General features: G+C 40.5%; 1 protein-coding gene across 6 annotated transcripts in view; it reads right to left on the reverse strand.

Moving 5' to 3' along the window:
• Enox2 (ecto-NOX disulfide-thiol exchanger 2) overlaps nt 1-22,801 on the reverse strand; it is a 274,106-nt gene that overhangs the window by 33,861 nt on the left and 217,444 nt on the right. For all 6 annotated transcript variants that reach the window (XM_057760381.1, XM_057760380.1, XM_057760382.1 and 3 more), the window contains 5 exons: nt 19,320-19,475; nt 11,607-11,813; nt 5,376-5,609; nt 2,713-2,925; nt 940-1,046 (listed from right to left, as the gene is read on the reverse strand). In XM_057760381.1, coding sequence (XP_057616364.1) covers nt 940-1,046; nt 2,713-2,925; nt 5,376-5,609; nt 11,607-11,813; nt 19,320-19,475 — 917 coding nt within the window. The remainder of the gene's footprint in view (nt 1-939; nt 1,047-2,712; nt 2,926-5,375; nt 5,610-11,606; nt 11,814-19,319; nt 19,476-22,801) is intronic.

Below are 22,801 nucleotides of genomic sequence, written 5' to 3' on the forward strand. Positions count from 1 at the left end.
ATGGATGTTAAGTGTTGGGTACTGAGGCTATAGCTCTGTGGGAAAGTGTCTGTCTAAAATACACAAGACCCTGAGTTCAACTGTCAGCACGGAGAACAATGAACATGAGAAGTTGAACTATTAATACAATATAGAATTTCTTACTAGAATGACCAAATAAACCATAGGTGAAGTTGAAAAAGCTGCTGTATACACACACACACACACACACACACACACACACACACACACACACACACACACAAATCAAGCCGAGGCAAGGAGGCTTCCTATGGGCACGGCGATACCCATGAAACTATTTCCACAGGTAGTTCAGTGGAAACAAAACCTCCCATGTACTTTATCTTTAGACGCAGGCTATTAACCTAATCATATTACACATATTGTAGTGTTCTGCTAAAGATTTCCTTGAGCACAAGCAGAAGGGTATGTGTCCACCTTGACCTGAAATCACGGTCCTTTCTTCCCTTTAAATCTCCCGCATATAAAAGACAGCTGGACAGATCTGATAAAAGCAGCTCAGAATTTCTTTGCTCCAGAGTACCAGCAGACAGCTGCTAGCCTCGACTGTCAATGCACTTTACTAAATGGAAGACAGCCCTAATATTACTAATGTTAGACAGATAGGTCAGTAATTATTACTGTACTCAAGACCAGCTAGTCTTGAGTAGTAAACTTACAATTATCCCAGCTGCATTTTCACCGAGATTTCTATCCAGGAGGATGCACTTAAGACAACACATGCATATTTATTACCCTTTTGCCAGTAGGTGGTCTGGATGTTGACAGGGTATAGAACACATTTCAGTGTTTCACTAGGGCCTTGTTGTGACCATGGGAGCTTGGCACTATTTAATTCTGGTTAAACCCCCAAATCAATAACTTGTTAAGGAAGGAAACTGTCCCCATGAGGAGGTGCCAGAGTAGAAAGTTACCAACCTCAGCTTGTTTGCACCAGACACTGATGTTTTTACGCTGGGCTTTTGTGAAGTGGTCCCATGCCTTCTGTTTGGAAGCAGAATGGTACACAGCTACTATCTGCTCAACTGCAGCATCAAATCAGCAGTCAGATCGGGCCAAATCAACATCCAGGGATGGAAAGAGAGAGAGAGAGAAATAAAGAGAAACATGAGGCTTGTTTCATCAAGTTCTTAGGACACAAAGCGGGCTGTTACTGTACTCAGATAAGATCACACGGGCCAATGTACTTTATTACTTTTCTCATGGCTGTGAAAAATTATGAAGCAACTTAAGAAAGGAAGGAGGGAGGAAGGGCCTATTGTGGTTCATAGTTTAATTATGGCAGGGAAGGCATGGCAGAAGGAGTGTGAGGCGGTCAGTGCATGTCATTTAGGGAGCACAGAGTAGACGGGAAATGAGGCAGGACTAGAGAACCTCACAAATGCTCTCTTTCTGAAACTCTTCTTAAGCCATAAACAGTCTTCCTAGGCTTTCATTATTTCTTTCTTCCCACTTGCTGCCTGTGTGTGCATGTGTGTACATGTGTGTGCATGTGTGTACAGGTATGTACATGTGTGTACATGTGGGCTTCCTTCCCGTCATTGTTCTCACTGTGTTCTATCGACTTCAGGATTCTCGCACTTCTCACTGCTTTCTTTTTCGACTTCTCCTGTAGTCCTGAAGATATGTGCTTTCCCCTCTTGGATTTTATGTCTAGCTATACTTCCAAAGTATGAGTGGAAGCGGAGGAACTCCTTAATCACAGTTATGTATGAGTCAAGTACGGAGAGAAAAGTGTAGGAAGAGTGGACCATAATTGCTTAAAAGCAAAATCATAAAACTGCCCTGATTCTTAAGGTGAATATAGCTCCTTATTGAAAAGATGTGATCATATAATTTTGTTACAGGGTGAACAAAAAAAATTACTTGAGCGTTTATTTGATCTATCTCATTTAAAAATTTGGATAGATCTGAAGTGGTCTAATTTTTAAAAGTGGCCATTTCAATGGCTTCTCACCTCTATGGTGCTTATCATATCTAGTGAAGATAAAGAAAACTAAACTGAAAATGTAGAAGTAGCTAATTTATTTTTTATGCAATCATCTTGGGAAAATATAATCTTATTTATTATAAGTTCCTAAACAGCATATTACATGATGATAATCACGTAAATCTGAAGAAACACAGCCATAAAATCCTAACATCATATTCTAACTTCAGCAATAAAGTCTCTAATCCTCTACTGAGAACCAGGGTTGTAATAGGATGAACTGTTGCCTACCTACATCCCAGTGCTTCTGGAGAGCCGAAGAAGCTAAACCAGAGAAAATGGGAACAGGTACTCATATGTATCCTGTGAAGTTAGAGCTTTGGCATTTGACAATATGAGGTAGTGGTTCTCAACACGTGGGTCGTGACCCTTTTGGGGGATCAGATGAGCCTTTCATGGGAGTTGCATATCAGATATTTACATTACAATTCATAATGGCAGAAAAAGAACAGTTATGAGGTAGCAATAAAAATAATGTTATGGTTGGGGGGGATCACCACAACATGAGGAACTGTATTAAAGGGTCGCAGTGTTAGCAAGGCTGAGAACCGCTGATATAAGGAGAGCAGAAGGCAGCTAGGAAGGTTTCCCTGGCCACTTGAAATAGATAGCTTTGCAAGGCCTTGGGGCCTATGGAGGGCATGTGGCCATTAAGTGGAGGGCTCTCTCAGGCTTTCAGCACAACTTCAGCTACCACTTACACTGAATAAGAATTCCAGAAAGGGCTTGCTTGAACTTTTCTTTTGCTTCTTCCATCTCTTTCTCATGGGCGGCTTTCTCGTTCACCAGGCGGCGGATGTGGCTGTTGGCCGACTGGATCATGGAGTAGAAGTGGTTGGCACTGCGGCGGTTCACCTCTCCTCTCTCTAACCAGGTGAGCAAGGTCTGCACAGCTTCCGAGAATTTGGAATCATCTGAAACAAAAGAATTTATTCTGAAAACAAACTATGGGCAGTGAACAAATCTCAATCTGTTTTTACAACATGCTGGCAACGAGGGCATCAGAGATTTTGGCAACTATAGTTCAATGAATTAATGATGGGAAGGAAGCCCACATGTACACACATGTACATACCTGTACACACATGCACACACATGTACACACATGCACACACAGGCAGCAAGTGGGAAGAAAGAAATAATGAAAGCCTAGGAAGACTGTTTATGGCTTAAGAAGAGTTTCAGAAAGAGGGTGGCTTCTTTCCTTCCTAAAATTTCTGGGGCTGTAAGTCAGTGTGTGTGAGGCCCTAGTTTCCATCCCCAACAAACACACACACACACACACACACTCCCTTAAAAAACATGTTTATGATATTATAGTTTTAATGTATTGAGAATTTCTTAATTTATCTGATTATTTGAGAGAGGGAGGTAGAGAGGGAGGGAGATGGGGAGAGAGAGGGAGAGGAAGAGAGAGAGAGAGACAGAGACACACAAGCATGCACAAAGGCACACGCGTAGACACACATTGGGGGATTAACAATGGGGGAATCTCACAATTCTATAATCTTGCATTTTAATAAGGAAAAGCCAGTGAGATTGTTGCATGTAAGTCGGACAGGTCAGGACTTTTACCCTGGATCCATGGAATTATAGTTATGTAAAGAGCTTCAGGAATGAGTTCAGTATGTAGTTCTTTAAGTGTAAGCACTTAAATCTTCAACCATTTTGAAAAGCACTGTGGCATCCAATTCAGAGCTCTGCACCCCTACTCAGTCCCAGACATGATCTATCTTGATCCTTTTGTTTGCATGTGTCCTCACATCCTTTGTCCCTTGCCTTCCAGTAGATGTCCGCAGTTCCCCAGGGGTCAGCCTGTAATGTTAGAGGAGCACAGCTCTTCCATACCTTCCAGGCCTCCCTCCCAAGCTACTCACATGTTCTGTTCTTACAGACTTGTGAGACAGACTCTAAGAGCATCCAAGCGAAGCCACATTCTACAGCTTCACGTCCCTCACTGGCTAGAAGCTTTTAGTCTAGCAGAAATATCTTGCTCTGCAATTTTCTTTTCTTGCCCCCTGCCCTTTATTTTTCAGTGCAGACACAGCGGTAGATGAGTCTTCCCTGTGTAGCAGCTTTCCATTTCATTACTTGGATACCGTCTTTTATGTCGACACTGCTTGTGCTTCTCTTGAGGGCCATGGAACCTTTTTTTTTTTAATGTAAGGTTTCTTGTTTGGTGTCATGTGAATAGACAAGTCTTGGAAACTGGCATCCCACCAACGTGAAAGCCTCTCTAGTGTTTCAAAATGTACCATTATTTCTGTTCAGTTCGGGATGCTACGCTTTCTGTTTTTCCCTTGCAGAAAGTCAAAGTCAGTCCAAACAGGTTTCTTACATGTGGTGTAAACAAGTTTGGCAAGTGCAACCTATTTATTTAGAAAGTAGAATTAGCAGGATCTCTTGCTGAAGTGAAAAGCACAGAAGCAGGGCAAATTCACACCATTCATTCGAGCTGGGTCAGTGTCATCGGTAAGATCAATGGGACAGCAGCATTCAATCAATGAAATCAACTATACTCAGAAAAGCAGAGACTGGATTTGAGTTACTAAGACAAGTGGACAGGAAAGGTGATTAATGTCAAATTAGCAAAGTGGCTCTAAGATTTAAGCAAGACTAGGGAGCAAAACTAAAGAAAAAGGAGATTGCCTTAACAATATATAGACGTCTCCATAGTTGCTTTGTGGAATAACTTGGCCTTTAACAACGCTAAAGACTTCTTTTCTTGGGTAGTAGCTGAGTCTTCAATGCAAACACATGGTGACTAATTTCTGGGTCTCTATTTTGCCATCTTGGTTTGTTTTTGTCTATTTATTTTGAGATAGGGATTCATTCTGTAACCCAGGCTGGCCTGCAATTCTTGGTGATCCTCCTGCCTCAGCCTCCAGAGTGTTGGGATTACAAGCATGCTCCACTATACCAGCTCCTTTTGACATCTCTAAAATGAGGACTTTACTAGAATTTCCCAGGGTTATACCCAGTTCTATCATGGTGATGTACTCACTGATTGAAAGTTCAAACCTTGCTAGTACCCACTAAGAAAGGGGGCATATGTAGGTCCTAAACCATGAGTCACATCTCAAATTTTCCAGTTTGGCAAATGGGAAAATATTTCTTCTTAGCTATCTGATGTCTGAATTGAAAGGTATCAACCTTTGAGACAATGAAGGAACAGAGGCATACATGGGATGGACACATTTCCTGGTTCTAAAGTTACTTGGTACTATCAGCAAGCTTCCAATACAAGAAATTCAGAATCTATTAGCCAGAAATTGAAAGGGTAACTCTGAACAGCACAATGATATTTATTACAATTCCCCAAGAAAAAGTTAACTCAATCACGGAGCTTGAATGCCTTCTATACCTTTCAGTTTTTCAGCAACAATGCTGCACTCATGATCTGAATAGTGGACCACTGGGGGTGGGGAAGGTGGACGCAGTCTTTCTTCTTCCATCCGTCTACGGTGCCGCTCCTCTCTCGCTAGCATGCGCTGCTTACACTCCCACTCATACAAGTCATCCCGAGCCTGGGCAAAGTCAACATGCAGCCGGCCGGTGTCCTTCTTGTCAGTACTGGAGCCTAGGCGAATTCGGTAACCTACATTAAACAGGGAGTGGAGGAAGCAAGAAGAGACTAGTAAGCCAACAACTATATGTACTTTTTCAAGTTCAGTGTTTTAGAGATGGTTTGAGTAGTTCCAAGTGGTCACATAATACCAAATTCTCTCTTAGTGGAATCAAGGTGAATCAGCAAAAGACTTAGGTTGCAATCTTGTTTTGTAATGTACACTGTATGAAGTTGTCTTGTGTCACTTGAACTTGCTGAGAAGATGGAGATGGAAATGGGGTTGCCTCTCTTTCCCCCATTTCAGACCCGACTCAATGTGTCTCAAAGTGTCCTCCAAAGACTCTTGTCTGGGGCTGGGCTGTTCACTTCTACTCCGTGATAGGGAGGGGAAAAGAAGTGCCAAACAGTCCAAGAGTAAAAAGCAACATACCCTTGAGAGCAGCTAGAAGGTAAATGATTTCCAGCAAATGTTACTATTATTTATCCCAAGATATAAAAGTATCTACAGTGAGAAAGAGGATCTAGAAGTGCAGCAAAGAAAGCTCATCCATGGAGACAAAGGTCAACTGGGGACTCCAGCTGACTGGTCCAGCTTCCCCAGCTGGTTTCTGATGGATGCTATGAGAGCCTAATTTGATGATGTTATCTCTATCTGTTGCTTATATATATATATATATAAAACTTGGAAGCCTCCCTCATGGAACTTTAATGCTCTCCCCAGGAATCTCATTTGGGAACTTCAGCTGGCTGCCTTATGAGGGTTTCCCCAGTCTGTCTCTGTTGATGTTTGTAACACTCCATTTTTAGCATGTTACCTTAGTGCTGTGGTTCTTTTACTTGGAGTCCTTTTCTAAGGGAACATTCTGTTCTGCCTGGGACTCTCTCAATCAGTAATTCCTGCTGACTTGCCTCAATGGAGCTTTCCCAGTGGACATCTGTTGGATATTTTGAGTACTTAATTTGGTGGTATTTTGTTCTTCTTTTATTTTGACTCATTATGTACTTAATAAACTAATTCATTAAAAACAGAAAGTATGGCTATCACAGATCATTTTCCAGACCATGCAGAGCACATCTTTAGCAACAGTTTTCTATTCTATGGGTTTGGATGATCTTGTTTTTAGGATTCCTTTTCTCTACTTTGCCACCTGACATGACATTAAGCATGAGCATCAGAGCTCAGGGATATGGCTCAGAGAGTAAAGTACTCATTGCATAACTATGAAGAACTGAGTAAAATCCCCATATCTCAGAATCCCCATAAAAACCAGGCATGGTAGCAAATGTCTGTAATCCAAGTGCTCTTATGATGAGATGGGAGATGGAGACGGGGCGGGGGACATGGGGAATCCTCAGGAGATCAACTGCAAGCGAAAATGGCAGTGACCAAGAGATCCTGTCTCAAACGAGGTAGAGGATAAGGGCTGACACACATGCTCACATTCACACACACACAAATGTGCTCAAGCACCACATCAGACATTTGCATAAGCTAAAACAAAGCACCACCAAGGAAAGAATGAGCCTTCTATTGTACCAAGGACTGGGAAGAATGGAAATGGCATTTCCCTATTGTGATGTTCTTGGACAACTTCATGAATGAAAGTAACATCATTCCATAGAATTTTAGTGAAATATAAATGTATTTGCTTGTAATTTAACTTTTAAAAATTGTTTCCTGGATGTAATTGGGAAGTCTGGACTACTTTCCTTTCTGGGAGAGAATTAAATAGGTGGGGGGGGTACAATGCAGTGATACATAGTTTGGGATAATAAAAGATGTTGATGTAATCAGAATATTCATACAGAATTTGGATTTAGAAAATCAGGACCAACTTCCTCCTATTTTTTTGTGCCAGTTATATCACCTAGGCAAAATTTCTTGACAAATAGTTAAGATGTTATTTAGTATATTTTGTGTTTCAGGAGCTCAGATATATATTCTTCATTCTCATTCTCAGCAAACATTTTACCAAAGAGAAAGACAAGCATCAGAGAAGGCAGAGAGGTTAAGCAGTTTGTCCTTCGGGTGGGGGTGGGAAGTTAAGTGCAAAGGGCAGAATCAGAACTTGAATCTAGAAAGTAGATTTGCAAAGCTATTGAGCTTTCTTCTATTCTGCTGAGTAAGGCCCAATATAGAATTTGTTCTTTGATAAGCAATAGGGGGTCATATTTATCTTTCTCCTTAAAAAAGAAACACATGCCAGGTGGTGGCAGTGGCATACACCTTTAATTATAGCATGGGAGGCTGAGGCAGGCAGATCTCTGAGTTCAAGGCCAGTCAGGCTGGTCTACAGAGCTAGTTCCAAGACAGCCAGGGGTACACAGAGAAACCCTGTCTTGGGAAAAAAGTAAACACATGAAACAACAGTGTTTAAGATACTGGACAATGAAGACAGTGAGTGGTGGGAGAGGATCCCAGGAGATAGTCCCTGTGATTGCCCCAGGCCACATTCCAAAGGTTTCCAGGTCTTAGTGCAGAAGGCGAAGCTCTGATACAGCCTGCTGTTCTTTCCTGGGATTCTATGAAGAATATGGTAAACAGAGTTCATAAAGCAGAATATCAGAAGGAAGGAATCTGCACAGTGAAAAAACTTAAGGTATCTGTAGGAGAGATCTTCAAAGACCGCCACAATAATTTATCGAAAGTGGAAACCATCTGAACACTAGAAGTCGCAATCTCTGGAGCTCACATAGGTCTGGAAATAGTTCCTTTCTCTATCAGACAGAGGACAAAAACTCATAAAAAAAACAGAGTACTGGGTAATTAGAAACATTTACCTTAATAGTGGGGGTAGGGGGTTAGGGGGATGAGGACAGCACTAGGTTTGCTTTGGCCCTACTTACAAAGTGTTTAAAAAGCAACCTTTAAAAGGATAAAGTTTCTCAGGCTTCATACTTTCATCTTAGAGCAAAGGTCAAAAATATTATTTATAAGAGTATAAAAGTGTGTATTTCCACCAGTTGGTTATCCAATATGAAGTGAAAACATACATACAAGTAACGTTATACACATAAAGTAAGTTGAATTTAGAAAATACTTGTATATACATATATGCATGTAACTACAATTAATGAAAGAGAGGCCATGAATCTGAGAGCAAAGAAAGGTATATGGGGTGTTTAGAGAAAAGAAAGGGGAAATGAGATAATTATAATCTCAAAAACAAAAGAAATAATAAACATATCTTTCTCAAAGAAAAATAGTCATTTTTTTTCCCTTTCGAGATAGGTTCTTGGTATGTAGCCCAGGCTGGGCTGAAACTCCCAATTTTCTTCCCCTAGTCTCCTGAATGCTAAGATTAATTCTTTCTGAAACACACAATTCTGAAAGAGGTCATCGGAACTGACTTGTGCTATGAAAAATGTTAAAGGAAATTCAAGCAGTGGGAAATGATACCAAATGGAAATCTGACTCTGCAAGGGAAAGAAGAACATACATAATGTATAATTCCACTTAAAGGAAGTTCCAAGAAATGCATAGTAATCTGATAAAGAGCAGATAAATGACTGCCTGAGATGAAATAGGAGGGGAGAAAGAATCATAAACGAAGGACAAAGGAAGCTTTAGGCAGTGGAGGGTATGCTAATTCTTTTAATGGTGATGATTTTATATCTGTATCATATCACACATTATATAATTGTATTTTGAATTATGTGTATCCATGATCATACTTATATGTTTCGATTAGTGTTATAATAGATGACCCCTAATAACACAAAGGGTGCCACATGTTTCTTTTAGAAAAAACAATAACCATATTTTATCAAGCAACTTAAGACCCTTTCCTCTTTGGTGTGGTATTTGCTTGCCCATTCATTTTACTGATTATCTAAGCCATCAGAAAAGTGGAGCTGCAAATGAATTACAAAAGAGATGAGGATATTCAGGCCCTAGAAGCCACGGCAAAGATGCTATGATGTTGTGGGTCAAGTAGATCCAAAGGTATTTTGACTCAAAAAAAAAAAAAAAAAGGAAATGATTCTTCCTACATTCCTGCAACATCTTCTAGAAAAGGTTTTTATGTTTTGATCCTTTTCACCACATTCTTTTATAATTTATAATAAAAGAATTCAAGAGATTAGTGGCACCTGTGACCTTCCCCAGGAGAATGTCAAATTTAAAGGGCAAAATTTAGTTCTTTCCACAACACCGATTGCCAGTCATCTCCTTTCATTTGGCAGTCCTGCAGATGTTTGTAGGAGGTGACTGTAAACCGAGACTAGATTTCAGACATGTTCAGATGGGTGCCTCCCAAACAGTATGTTTTCTTTTATGTCTAACTATTTAGGGTGTTTTGAAACCTTTACATTCTTATTAAAATAGGCTATTGTGGCCTGCTCTGTTATTGTTGCTAAGTGCTGCCTAATCTTCAGTAGTTGGATTCTGTAGCACTTAGCAACTGTACTAAGAGCATCCTGCATCTACTGCCCCCCTCTTTTCCCCATGCTACTAGCCTACTTTTACAAATTCTATATACCTTTTCCCTGGCCTATTGCAGCAGACTTCAAACTAACCTCCGTTCTTTTCTCTTCTTCCCTCTAATCCACTTTTACACAGAAATGTAAGATTAATCTTCCTGAGACAACCAGTCTTCTTGTTCAAAATTGTCTCCCTAGTACCTGGGGAGTAAAAACCCAGTTGCTAAACCTTTCAATGTAGGCTAACAACTTAGGTTTTCCAACCCTCTCTCATGCCTGCTTAATATACAAACCACCACTCAGTCTCTTGAATGTTTGCCATAACTTTCTACTTTTGTAATTCTGCTCATGTGATTCTTTGTTCCACTGCTGTCTCGGTTACTTTTCTATTGCTATGATAAGACATAACAATGAAACTTAGAGAAGAGTTTATTGGGGCTTACAGTCTCAGAGGGTTATAGGCCATGACCACCACAGTGCCAGCATGGCAGCAGGCAGGCAGGTAGGCCAGCAGGCATGGAACAGTAACTGAGAGTTTACAGTCTTATCTCTAAGTAGGAGGTAGGGTGAGCTAACTGGGAGGTCATGGACTTTTCAAACCTCAATGCCTGCCTCCTATTACACACAAACTCCAACAAGGCCACACTTTCTAATCCTTCTCAAATATTTCCACTGATTGGGGACCAAGTATTCAAACATATGAGCCTATGCGGGTCAATTTCATTCAAGCCCCCACAACAGTAGTTCGCCAGCAAATGCTTTCTCTTTGTCATCAATCTTTTTGTGCCTAAAAGATGGTTCCATAAGTAAAGGCACTTGCTGCAAAGGGAGTGAGTTGTGATAGAAGGAGAAAATTGACTTGAAACGCAGGCCACGACACACACCACCACCACCACCACCACCACCACCATAACCACAGATATATGTAAAATACAATTTCAAAATTGATCTTTCTGGATATTTCTATTAGGATTCAGAAATAGCCATATTCTTTCCATCCCTCTTTCACTCCCCTTTTCATTATCTTTCCCTTCCCTACGGTAATTGTAAATCAGTCATCATTATTAGTAGTGAGTGAGCCTTATCAGATGGAGGTAGAAGCATGAGTTCTAGGATGGTATAATAGATGTCATGTTAGAATACAGTACCAAGTGCTGTGGGAGCACTCAGGAAAGGGTGCCCCAACCTGGGACAGACTGGACAGATAAATTAGAGAAAGATTTCCAGAGAGTTTATATTTGAGCTGCAGCATTAGGGTATGAGTGTGTGTTGGGTTGGCATGGGCAAAGATATAAAATAATCTGGGACCTAGAATTTACTGTGTATTTGGGACATGTGTGCAGGAAGAATTGGGATGTGACACTGAGCAGAGTCTATCATCCACATCTCTAATGCCACATGTAAAGTCTAGTTATTTCCCAGACAGTTTGGAACTTCTGATGGCTTTAAGGAGTAAGGCTGGATAGAAGGTAATATGCGTTTTCCATCTTTTATGGTAGAGGGAATCCCTTTTAATTAACACACTTCTGCTAATGACCCAAATACTCTGCTTTCAGATCTCTGCATTGTGCCTGGTGAGTACAATCCCTACATATCAACACTTACCAGACAGATAAAGGGCTTTGTCCACCATAAACTCCTCAGCAAAGCGAATGTGACAGAAGTTCTTTTTGCTCTTCCGGATAGCAATGATCTCTCCACACTGCTCGAATACTTCCACAATGATCTGTTCGGTCCCATTTTCAGGCAGGCCACCCACAAATACTGTCTTACATCCTGGTGGCCTCTCTCGTGTTGCAGGTGGTGGGAGATCTAAATTAAAAGGTAAAATAATTGGAAATAAAAATATTTGCTTGGGACAGACCTCTTTGAAATCTGATTTTTTTCAGAGATAGTCTTATTGTCTCCTCACAAACTTTATCCTCTTTAAGTGCTTGTCTCTGCTCCACAGAAAATTTATTGTATGAACCTGAAAAGCATTTTATCCAATGATTTTTGTGGCTGTGGTTGCTACGGAATGAAGACCCATTCTGTCTGATCCATCTAGAGAGCTTTAGTTTTGCTCCTTACTTTTGCTGTGATAAGCCTGTACTGTTAATTTTTTGGTTATCTGTATTAAGAGGAGTAAGTAGGGGAAATTTCCCTTAGCTTTACTAACTACATTCGAGCCTGTACACCCACAGTCCCTGATAGAGTCGTCTTAGTTCAGATGGTGGATTCTACATTCTATTTATGTTTATTGAAAGAGGTGGTTCACGACTAATCTGACAATTACAAGGTGAATATTTACAAAAGTATTTATAGCTGTTAGAAGGGTTTGGTTAAACAAATTAGAGTACAAAGTATTACTTTTATATTCTTAGGGACTTTTAAATATAAATACAAATAAACCTTTCCACTAATTTCTTGTTGGAGTAGTGAGTTCCAAAGCCAATCCTATAGCATTTAAAGGGGCAGAAACTCTAAACTTGCCTGGAAAACCATTAATTAAAGTTCTGAGATAAATCTTGCCATAGAGAGTCATTAAAAACATCCCTAATGCTTTTCCATCTCCCTCTCTAAGAGACAGCTTCTGTCTCTCCCTTCTCCCCACTTCTCCCCTTCCCCCCTCTGTCTGTCTGTCTATCTCTCTCTCTCCCTACCTCTCTTTCTGCTCTTCTCTCTTTTTCCCTCATAACCCAATCCAATAAATATCCAACCTCAAAAAAAAAATCTCTAATGAGATGATTCTCCCTCTACATAAAAAGTGCGTTCCACTCTCTGGATTTATAAGGCTTGTTGGATCTGTCAGCTCCTTGTTACTCTTTATATGTGTCAAAGCATTTTTAAAAGTGAAACCCTACAGTTCAAAGCCCAACAAAACAAAGCATCCTGGCTATGTTTTTTTTCTTCCTCCTAGTGTTGGTTTGTGTCTGCAAGGATTTATTTTGTGTAATCCATTCTTCTGATTCAGCTCTCAACAATTCTCCCAGCTCAAGATTTGGAAGCTCAACAATCAGGGATTACAGCTCCCCTGTGAAAATAAATGAGTTTCTTTCACAGAGGAGAATGAAGCCTCCACCTGAGTCTTATCCAAGCTGGCAAACAGCTGATTTGAGAGCTTCCTTGGTTAGCAGTTTCTCTATGTACCTAGCTTTGCTACTGCTGCCTGTCTTACTGGGGTGCTGAGAAGACCAAGGTTTTCATGATGACATTCCTCCCTTATTTAGTTGATAAAGTGGACAATGGGAGAACTTACAAACTGCTAAGTTTTGAAGTCTGTAATTTTCAGAAATCACTGCTTTAGTTTTCGCTTGTATGTTCCCTATGAGAAGTTTAGAGGGGAAGAGAACAAGTTAGAGTGGGCAGGAGTCTGAATTATCTTACTTAGGACTACTAAGTGATGACATTTAGCAATTTTGGAAGGGGTTGACAATTGCTTAAGACTTAGGCTTTGGGGTTTTTAACAACTGGAAAATACTATTGCCATCCTAATTCCAGTTATTCTTAATTAAGGTAGCATGAAAGAATCCACTTGGGAGTTGAACACATAATGCCTGGCCCCACACCAATAGCTGATTAGGGTTCAGGGTGCTGCTTATACTTTTTTTTTCTTTTAAGCTTCTCAGGCAGACTTAGTATGTACTTAGTGTTGAAAGTTACTGAGTATTCTGAACTTCTGATATTACAGAGGAAAATTCTTGACTAAATGAAGTGTCTCATTCAAAGACATCACATCAGATAAAGATATCATAAACTTGGAATACGAAATCCCACATTTAAGCCTTACTCAATATCTGTGTGACCATGGGGAAGTTACCCAAACTGTGAAAACTCCCTTTTCAATCTATTAAATCGGGATACCATTCCCTAACTTAAACTTCTTTTTGTATGACTATTGATACTACATTGATCATATTGGATGTTGTACAAACCCTAGCACTTCTTAGCTTCCTAATAAATAGTAGTCATTACAAGTGTCAATATTCACAGGTGTCTTAACCCCCAATCTGGTGCTTTTTAAAACTCTAGCATATGGCTGGAATACAGTGTTAGCGAGGACCCAAACCTGTGAAATACAAACCCCCTTGATTTACCCAGATAAATCTGAGCTTGAGGAATTTATGGCCATGAAGATGCCTGTAGTTTTGACCACAGGACAGAACCAAGCCACTGTATACACAGGCAATGAATTTTCAAGACCATCTGTTTAGATAGAGTTGCTTTCAAACAAAAAGCTTTGGAAGTCCTATTTTAGAATAAAAAAGGCTTCTGGAACTTACTTTTAAAGGATCTGCATGGTAAATAATTCTTTTATGATGCGAAAGTCACCTTCATTACACAACCTGAATTTAGTTTATGCCCACTGACAGACTAAGGAATATGCGGTTGTTCTGGAAGTTACATATAATGCCCCAAATGCAAATGTCCATCCCCCGACTACATTTGTGGGGTTTAACATTTTGTGATGAAGTCATTATTCAGATGTTGTGATTCTTTTGTGGTGACTTCAGTTAAGTAATGGAGCATAAAATCCACTAAGAATAATGCGAAGGATGACAGGGATGCATCTGCTTTCTTTAAGTAAATGCAGACTACCTCTTTGAGAGCAGTTGCCGGGATTTAGGTGTATCCCTGTAAGCAGGGAAAAGGCTGCACTGTCTTCATTCATGGATAGTATAGTATCTCTTCTTTAATTAACAGTTCAATGTCTTTGTTGTCCAGGCCCGATTTTCTAAACCCACTGGAATACACTGATCAGTACACAGCAATGAGAATCCCACAGGAGAACACATTTAAACTCTCCTTATTCACCAGGTAATGGGCTAGACCCTGTAGTGCCTAAATCATCACTCAGTGTGGTGACAGAGAAAGGTTCATGTAAAGATGCAAAAATAAAGAACTAGTCTTTGGTGATGGAAAAGGAGGAGCTTCCAGTAATTCTAATTACATCCAAGCAGCCCCTCTAGGGAGTGTGTTAAGATTATCAGTATTAGGATTGATCAGTATTAGGATTGAAATCCATTACTGGTCTTTGAGAAAGGAGGCAGAGAGCAGCACAAAGGATGTAAATACTATTTACATAACATCCTACTTTTCAGAGGAACATCAGCGAACACTTGGTTGGTTTGTCAGAACGTATACAATGCAAAGTCTGTGAGTCGATTTTATTAGACAGCCCAAGAGCGAAGGCCTTACAGACAATCAGTGGAGGTCAGATGCATTTTTAATGTAATCCCAGCTAATTGGAAACAATCAGAAGGCTGGAAAATTGTTATTAATGCCCAATTTACTCGTTTATTTTAATTCTCTTTATAGAGTCCAGCCTTCAGAGGCAAAATGGGTTCTGTCTCTTTTGATATGGTAAAATGAAAAAAATGCCTTTTCTGGTTCCTGGGTTGTTTTCACATGTGTGTGCACACAGGCAGCAGGTGACAAATCATCATTCATCCCTCATTCACTGTTACTTCCAATAGATTCAAAACGTAACGTGCCCTCAGAAGGTGTGGAAGTGAAAATCTTGACAGAACTGACTTTGCTAGAGAGATGGTGTTCTGTTCGCTCATCAGAGAGCCCCACTGATAGAGAATCAGTAAATCATCGAGAGCTATCCTGTAGAGAAAGTATGCGTGCTGTAGGCAGCGCTCTTTTTGCTATACTCCAAATCCTGGGAATAGGAGCCCAGTGCTTAGTCTTCTCCCCGTTAGTAAATTCTACTGAAGTTTTAGATTATGTCTTACGTTGCCTACTCTGGATCGGAGAGGTTCAGTTACTTACCAACATCTCATGGCTGAAAAGAGGTGCAAAACTGGGCTATGAAATAAGGCCTGTGTTAGTTCCGAGACCAAGTACTTAACTGTTAAGGTATTCTGCCTGTTCCAGCAAATGTAAAAAGCCCCATCTATTACAAGCCAACCCTCTTTTGATTTTCCAGTACATTTTGAGGAGTTTTACCTAGAGACATATTTGCAGTGGTAGATTTTTTAAAATGTAGTAGTCATAGTTTTACAGCTGAGTGAAGATATAGGTATCTAGGCTAATCTAACCCAATATCATAGTTTACGGGTAAAGAAACTGAGACACCAGTTAGCATGATTTAGTGGTAGATGCGCCTCTATTAACATCTGCCTTTCTGTGGAGACAGGGGCTTTCACGGAACCTGAAGCTCCTTGATTGGCTACACTGGTTGGCCAGCAAACCTCTGGGATCTGCCTGCTTCTGGTCAGGTCTCAACATTTAGCTTTCATGAGGTACTGGTCATCTGAACTAAGGTCCTCGGGCTCGCATGGCAAGCATGTTACCCACAGAACCTAGCCCACTGTTTCTTCTTTACATTTGGAAATGTTGGGAATCCTCATCATGTTGCATTTTACTATTTATTTTTGATTTTTATCTCTGGTTGGTCTGAGTCATTCTTACTCCTTTAAATCAGTTAAGCTTTCAAGAAGGATAAGCGGGGCAACAGTATTAAATACAGCAGAGAGATAAAGTAAGGAATAAAAATCCAGTGTTTCCATTGGATTTAGGATCTAGATAGAAATGTCTCAGAAGGGTTTAACATAGATTTAATCTCAGCACCTCCCACATTGAAGTACTTCAAAAGAGGAGAGCACACTTGGAGCTGGGCGGGAGGTAAGTGAGGTGGTGAGCTCAGGAAGCACTGGAATCTGACTAAAGGGTGGGCGTGTGGCAAGTGGAAAAGAAGAATTGCAAACAGCAATGAAGCAGAGTGGTTCTCAACCTGTGGGTCGGGACCCTTTCGGGGGTCACCCCACCCTTTCACAGGGGTTGTCTAAGAAGTCGGAAAACAGATAGCTACATCACAATTGATAACAGTAGCAAAATTACAGTTTTGAAGTAGTGACAAAAATAATGTTAGGGTTGGGGGGTCAGCGCACCATGAGGAGATGTATTAAAGGGTCACAGCATTAGAATGGCTGAGAATCAGTTCTATTTATACAGCAAGCATTTAGAAGGGGGACTGGACGGTGACTAAAGACACAGAAATGAATCCTAGGATCTTAGTGCTGAGGGCGGCTTTGAATATACTAGATAGGCATGAGGAAGTAGTGGGGCTTTTCATCAAGGCCTTAAAATAAACTAGACTTGGTGGGCCCTACAGATGATAAGGGCTTCAAGCCATATCAACTGCCTGCTTTCCTGTTGCACCATTACAAAACAAGTTCTCACTGTTAATAAAAATGGCGGAATTGCCACACTTTCAGCAAAGAATTAAGAAAGAGATGCCCAAGTTTTTGCACACGACTAAACTGAGTATCTCTCTTTAAACAAAATTTCCATTTCTAAAAAGCAAATAAAAAGCCAGTCTGATTTAAGCTTCATGGGAGTGTTATTTTTGAACTCAATTCTAAAGCGGTTTCATCCCCAGAAGCCACTCATTTACTGGCATTAATTGCCCTGTCAGCCTTCCTTAGTACAAAGATGAAGAACTAAATGATTGGGCCTTTGGGTAAATGCTGCCTTCTTATTCTGGCTCTTCCAATTCAGAACAGAGGAATCATGGCTGCATGAAGAGAAAGGTAAAAAATGTGTTGGAGAAATTTACTTCTTTTACTACAGAATATGAAGTTACAATCTCTTTAAGGCATGCACTGACATGCATTCAAAGACTGCTTAATAATGTGGTCTCTGTGTTAAAGAAAATCAAAAATCAGGACACTTGTGCTATCCTTTGGAGACTTAGAAACTGGATCCTTAAACTGAACATCTATTGTATCCACCCTGGACATCACAGGTTATGAACCATCCTGTTAGCTTAGACTTGATAAAAATAATGAAAGTCTAGCACAGGCTGCTCACATAATACATGAATGATTAAATCAGCAGGACTTTGCCTTTTTAGTTTTAATGCTCGCAATGCCTACATTCAGGGGTTGTTTTTACATGATAAAGGAACTATTGGGGATGTGCATCCTTCTATAATTTGAACACAAAATGCTGGAAGGGAGAAAAGGGGCATTGCATATGTTAGGACAGTGGAACTAAAAGTAAGATATAAGGTTTAATGACATTGCTATGCATAAAATCAAAATCCAGGAATGGCCATGTGAGTTGTCAAGAAAGGGCTACAAACGACTTTTCTTCTCTATTCCCTAATTCTCTTTGAAACAAAATACTCATTTCTAAATAGTCTTCTTGGATGCTGGTCTCCTAGGTTTCTTAGTGATCTGAAAAGATGTATCCTGTTAACAACTCAGTTAAAGCCCAGAAGGCACTAAGATCATTTTTCACTAGCAAAAGTGGCCAAGGGGACCTGTCAAGACAAATTCTAAAGCCCTCTGACTGATTCTAAAGCCCTCTCAGTTATAAGCAAGTCACACTAAATAGAATTTGGGTCCCTGGCAGCATCTGATTCATGATGAACTGACTCCTATTTATGGTAGCGGATGAAGCATTTGTCTGAAGATACACGTTAAAGGTTCCTATTTGTCTTGATGAGGCAAGTTCATTTGCTCTATGGTCTAAACAGCTAGATGGATTTTCAAACCAACAACTCAAATCTGAGCAACACAGCAGCAGCTTCCTTGACAGTCCATGCAGTATACTAGGACTCTAGGAAAAACATTAATAAGGCTTGAGTCACGTTTAGGGATAGCTTGTAATCATTTAAAATATGGATCTGGAGAAAAAGTGGATTAGTGGTGTTAAATTTGACCTGAAACAGCCACCTGAATACTATAGACATATAAAGTAAGTCTAGAGAGAAGCCAGCAAGCTGGATTCTCTGGATCATTTCTATTGGGTTAGATGACTACATGGCTACAAGTAGCCTGACTTAGTCTCAACATTCCTTGCCCTTCCACGGAACTGAATTTCACCTCACTGTATATTGTAGTATAGAAGGTGACTAGCAGCTGGTGAAATGATGTGGGACTACCTGGCAGCAATGGGGCCTGTGTAGCACTTGAGACTCATTCTCAAGGCAAGGGCTTCAAGTGGGCTCAGACCTTACTCAGTCTCTGCCATCACTAGTGTGTGGAACAGTTATAAAAAGAAAACCCTACAAATGACAGTGGTGAGCACTTCGGGTTGGGCGCCTCCTTCTGTACTAACACTTGAATTCCCTGTCACATGGCATTAGGCTCACTGCACCACTTGTATTGCAGCTAGCACACAAACATCTACTGATCTGTATATAAAATTCAGCCTCTCCCAGTAAGAGAACAACTTTCCGTTTCTCTTTCTAGGTGAAGCTTCTGCATCTACATCCACGAAGCCCTTAGGTATTCTTTGGAAAAAGAACTCTAAAACACTGTGGCTTAAATAGGCGAAACCAAACAACAACAACAACAACAGAAAGAAAAAGCAGGCTAGTACTTGGGTTAGGAGGGAAGAGAGTGCAGCTTTTGCAGTGTATGATCTCCTTTACTACAGGCATGTCTGGAGGAATTGGCGGAGGCACTATTCCCAAACCGGGCATCATTGGAGTTAACGGTGGTATTCCAGTCATCATTCCAAGGGCAGGATCGAAGTCTGAAAAAGGAGACAAATTAAATAAATAAATAAATGATAGCAGACAAAGTCAAATGGAGGCAGAATGTTATGTTATAAATATCAAGTTAAAAGGTCTTTGTAAGACAAAGGCAAAACAAACAAATGCCTCTTTCTGGTTAACATTCTCAGTCTTAATTACCATGTATCTGTACACTTTTCTTTCATGATGTAGGAGTTGTTTTGTTTGATCCCAGCCTATGTAAATAGTCTCGACATGTCTGTTTGATATTCAACATCTTCTATAACATTGCTCTGCCTTGTGTAATCCATCAGTTTCCAGTACACATCTTTGGCTCCATTCTGACAAGGCTTCTTGTTGTCCCTTGTACCTTTCCTGTCTTTTTCGAGTATAGTGATAACAGTATACACTTTGTGGGGATGGGGCAGACTTAGGTTCTCCTTTCTGTCATTCAGCAGCAATATGGTTTATATCTCCTACCTTCCAGGGAGCCATGAGGCGTAAAGAGAATGAAGAATGAAATGTGCTGAGTATAACGCACAACACGAAGTGGCAAAACAGACAACTACTCTGTGTGTCTTTGTCCATGCTGTTTTCCCTGGCTGGAAGGGTCTGAAGCTCTCTGAATTTTACCTGTGCTTCAAAGCTTAAGTCTTACACACTTGAAGTGTCCTTTGTAGATTATTCTGGTGCATTCTTAACTCTGTGTCTAAAATCTGTTCAAACTTTTTGCCACTGAATTTTTTTTATTTTCCATTGCTTTTGTTTTACGAAGAGGTGTGACTCTAGGAAGTATGGCATTACCTGCACTGGCTGGTTGTGTGTCAACTCGACACAAGCTAGAGCCATCAGAGAAAGGAGCCTCAGTTGAGGAAATGCTTCCATTGCATTCAGCTGTGAGGCATTTTCTCAATTAGTGATCAATGGGGAGGGCCGGACCATGGTACGTGGGGCCACCCCTGGGCTAGTGGTCCTGGGTTCTACAAGAAAGCAGGCTGAGAAAGCCAGAGGATGCAAGCCAGTAAGCAGCTCCCCTCCATGGCCTCTGCATCAGTTCCTGCCTCCAGGATCCTGTTCTGTTTGAGTTCCTCTCCTGTCTTCCTTTAGTGATGAACAGCAATGTTGAAGTGTAAGCCAAATAAACCTTTCCTCCTCAACTTGCTTTTTGGTTATGTTTCATCGCAGCAATAGAAGCCCTAAGACAGTACCCAAACAATTTTTGTGAGGTTTATATATCTGAATCCAAATCAACAACAACATCAATAGCAACATCATTCTGATGGCACAATCTCTTGTGATACATTGCAAAAACATACAACTTTGGCCCCTGGATTGATTTCTTTACCAGGATCTAGAAGGATTCCATAGGCATATGGCCTGAAGCTTCTAGAGGTATCTAGTTGATTCCATATATAGTATAGAAAATGTAACATGAAGGGCCAGGCCTGCTTGTTTGGGTTTTCTGTCCTGCCCAGTACCCCCCAGCTGTTTAGCCCCAAAGAAAATCACACATAGGTCTCCATAAATTATAAAGCTGATTGGCCCATTAGCTCTAGCCTCTCAGTGGCTAACTCTCACATCTTGATTAACCCATTTTTCTGATCTATGTTAGCCATGTGGCTCAGTACCCTTTTTCAGTGGGGCAGATCACATCCTGCTTGTTTGGGTGGTCTAGGCAGGAGTGGGAGGAAACAACTTCCTCCTTCCCAGAATTCTCCTGTTCTCATTACATCATTTCTACTTCCTGTCTGATTTTCCCACCTATATTTCCTGCCTGGCCAATCAAGGTTTACTTATAACATGATTGACAGAATACAGACAATTCTCCCGCATCACTTCCGCCTCTTTCTTAAAAAAAAAAAGGAAAATATCCATAGTCCATTTTTTTGGGAATGTGGGCATAGTATGTCAGGCTACTTCCAGCTGGTTGGGGGCACTGATAAGCTTTGGGGACCTAAAGAAAATTTAGAGTTATGATCAAGTCCTGACTGAAGTATCCTTTGAGTTTGATCATCTCAGTCAGCATCTTGAATCTGTTCTGGATGTAGAACTCAGACATCTGGGCCATCTATTCCTGGTGGAGACTTCTCAGGTGGTCTTCCTTGATCAAAGCTGATTTTTCTTAACTCTGAATAAACCCACAGCCTCTCATTTTCTGTGGAAACAAAAGCAAAATCTCTTCTCCAAAGTAACATACCTTTTGACTTCAACTGTGAAGCCAAGGTGTTTTCAAAATACCTATCTTGGATTAATTCTGTAGCATTTATAAGCAAATATCTTTTAGCAGCTGTTGCTCCTTCCTCAGCATTCAAACAATTCAAAGAGAGCATAATAACATAATCAAGATTCTCTGTGTATTTTCCATCTTTATGTGGCTTTATTTTAACCTCTATTTCTTTTATTTTTACTTTTAACTTTTGGCTTTTTGAGACAGGTTCTCTGTACATCTTTGTCCTGGAATTCCCTCTGTAAACCAGGCTATCTTTGAACTCACGGAGATCTGTCTGTCTCTGCCTTCCAGGCTTCTTTCTTTCTTTCTTTCTTTCTTTCTTTCTTTCTTTCTTTCTTTCTTTCTTTCTTTCTTTCTTTCCTTTCTTATTTTCTTTAGAACTTTAATCTTTAGCCTGCATATATTTTTAACACAAGGTAAACCATCTAGAGGTTTTCTTACTCTTTGAATCTCTCTTTACTGTATATCTCTCTTCTTCTGACCACATGAGTCTTTAATTTGCTAAGGAATATGATAAAGTTTTCTTGCCACAACTCTATGGCGTTTTAAGGTCTTTGCCAGGAAGCAAGCTGCAACATTGTGTCCATAGCTCAATAGTCTGGACCGGTCTGTTTGAGAGTCAGTTTTTCTGGCAGGGAGGTCCAGAAAGCCGGCATTTTAAAACAGCAGCTTTTTTCCTGCTACAGCTGAAAACCGAAATGGTTTACTCTAGTCTTTCCCAAGCTTTTCAGGCTTTCTGTGGATGCAGTTATCCACATGGGTGCCATTCTGTAGCATGGAGGGTCCTGTTTGTTTGTTGTGGTTTTTGTCCCACCCGGTACCCCACAACTGTTTGGCCCCAAAGAAAATCACACATAGGTCTCCATAAATTATAAGCTGATTGGCCCATTAGCTCTAGCCTCTCAGTGGCTAACTCTCACATCTTGATTAACCCATTTTTCTGATCTATGTTAGCCATGTGGCTCAGTACCTTTTTTCAGTGGGGCAGATCACATCCTGCTTGTTTGGGTGGTCTGGGCAGGAGTAGGAGGAATCAACTTCCTCCTTCCCAGAATTCTCCTGTTCTCATTACATCATTTCTACTTCCTGTCTGGCTTTCCCGCCTATATTTCCTGC

Source organism: Chionomys nivalis, chromosome X, assembly GCF_950005125.1.
Source record: "Chionomys nivalis chromosome X, mChiNiv1.1, whole genome shotgun sequence".
Lineage (NCBI taxonomy): Eukaryota > Metazoa > Chordata > Mammalia > Rodentia > Cricetidae > Chionomys > Chionomys nivalis.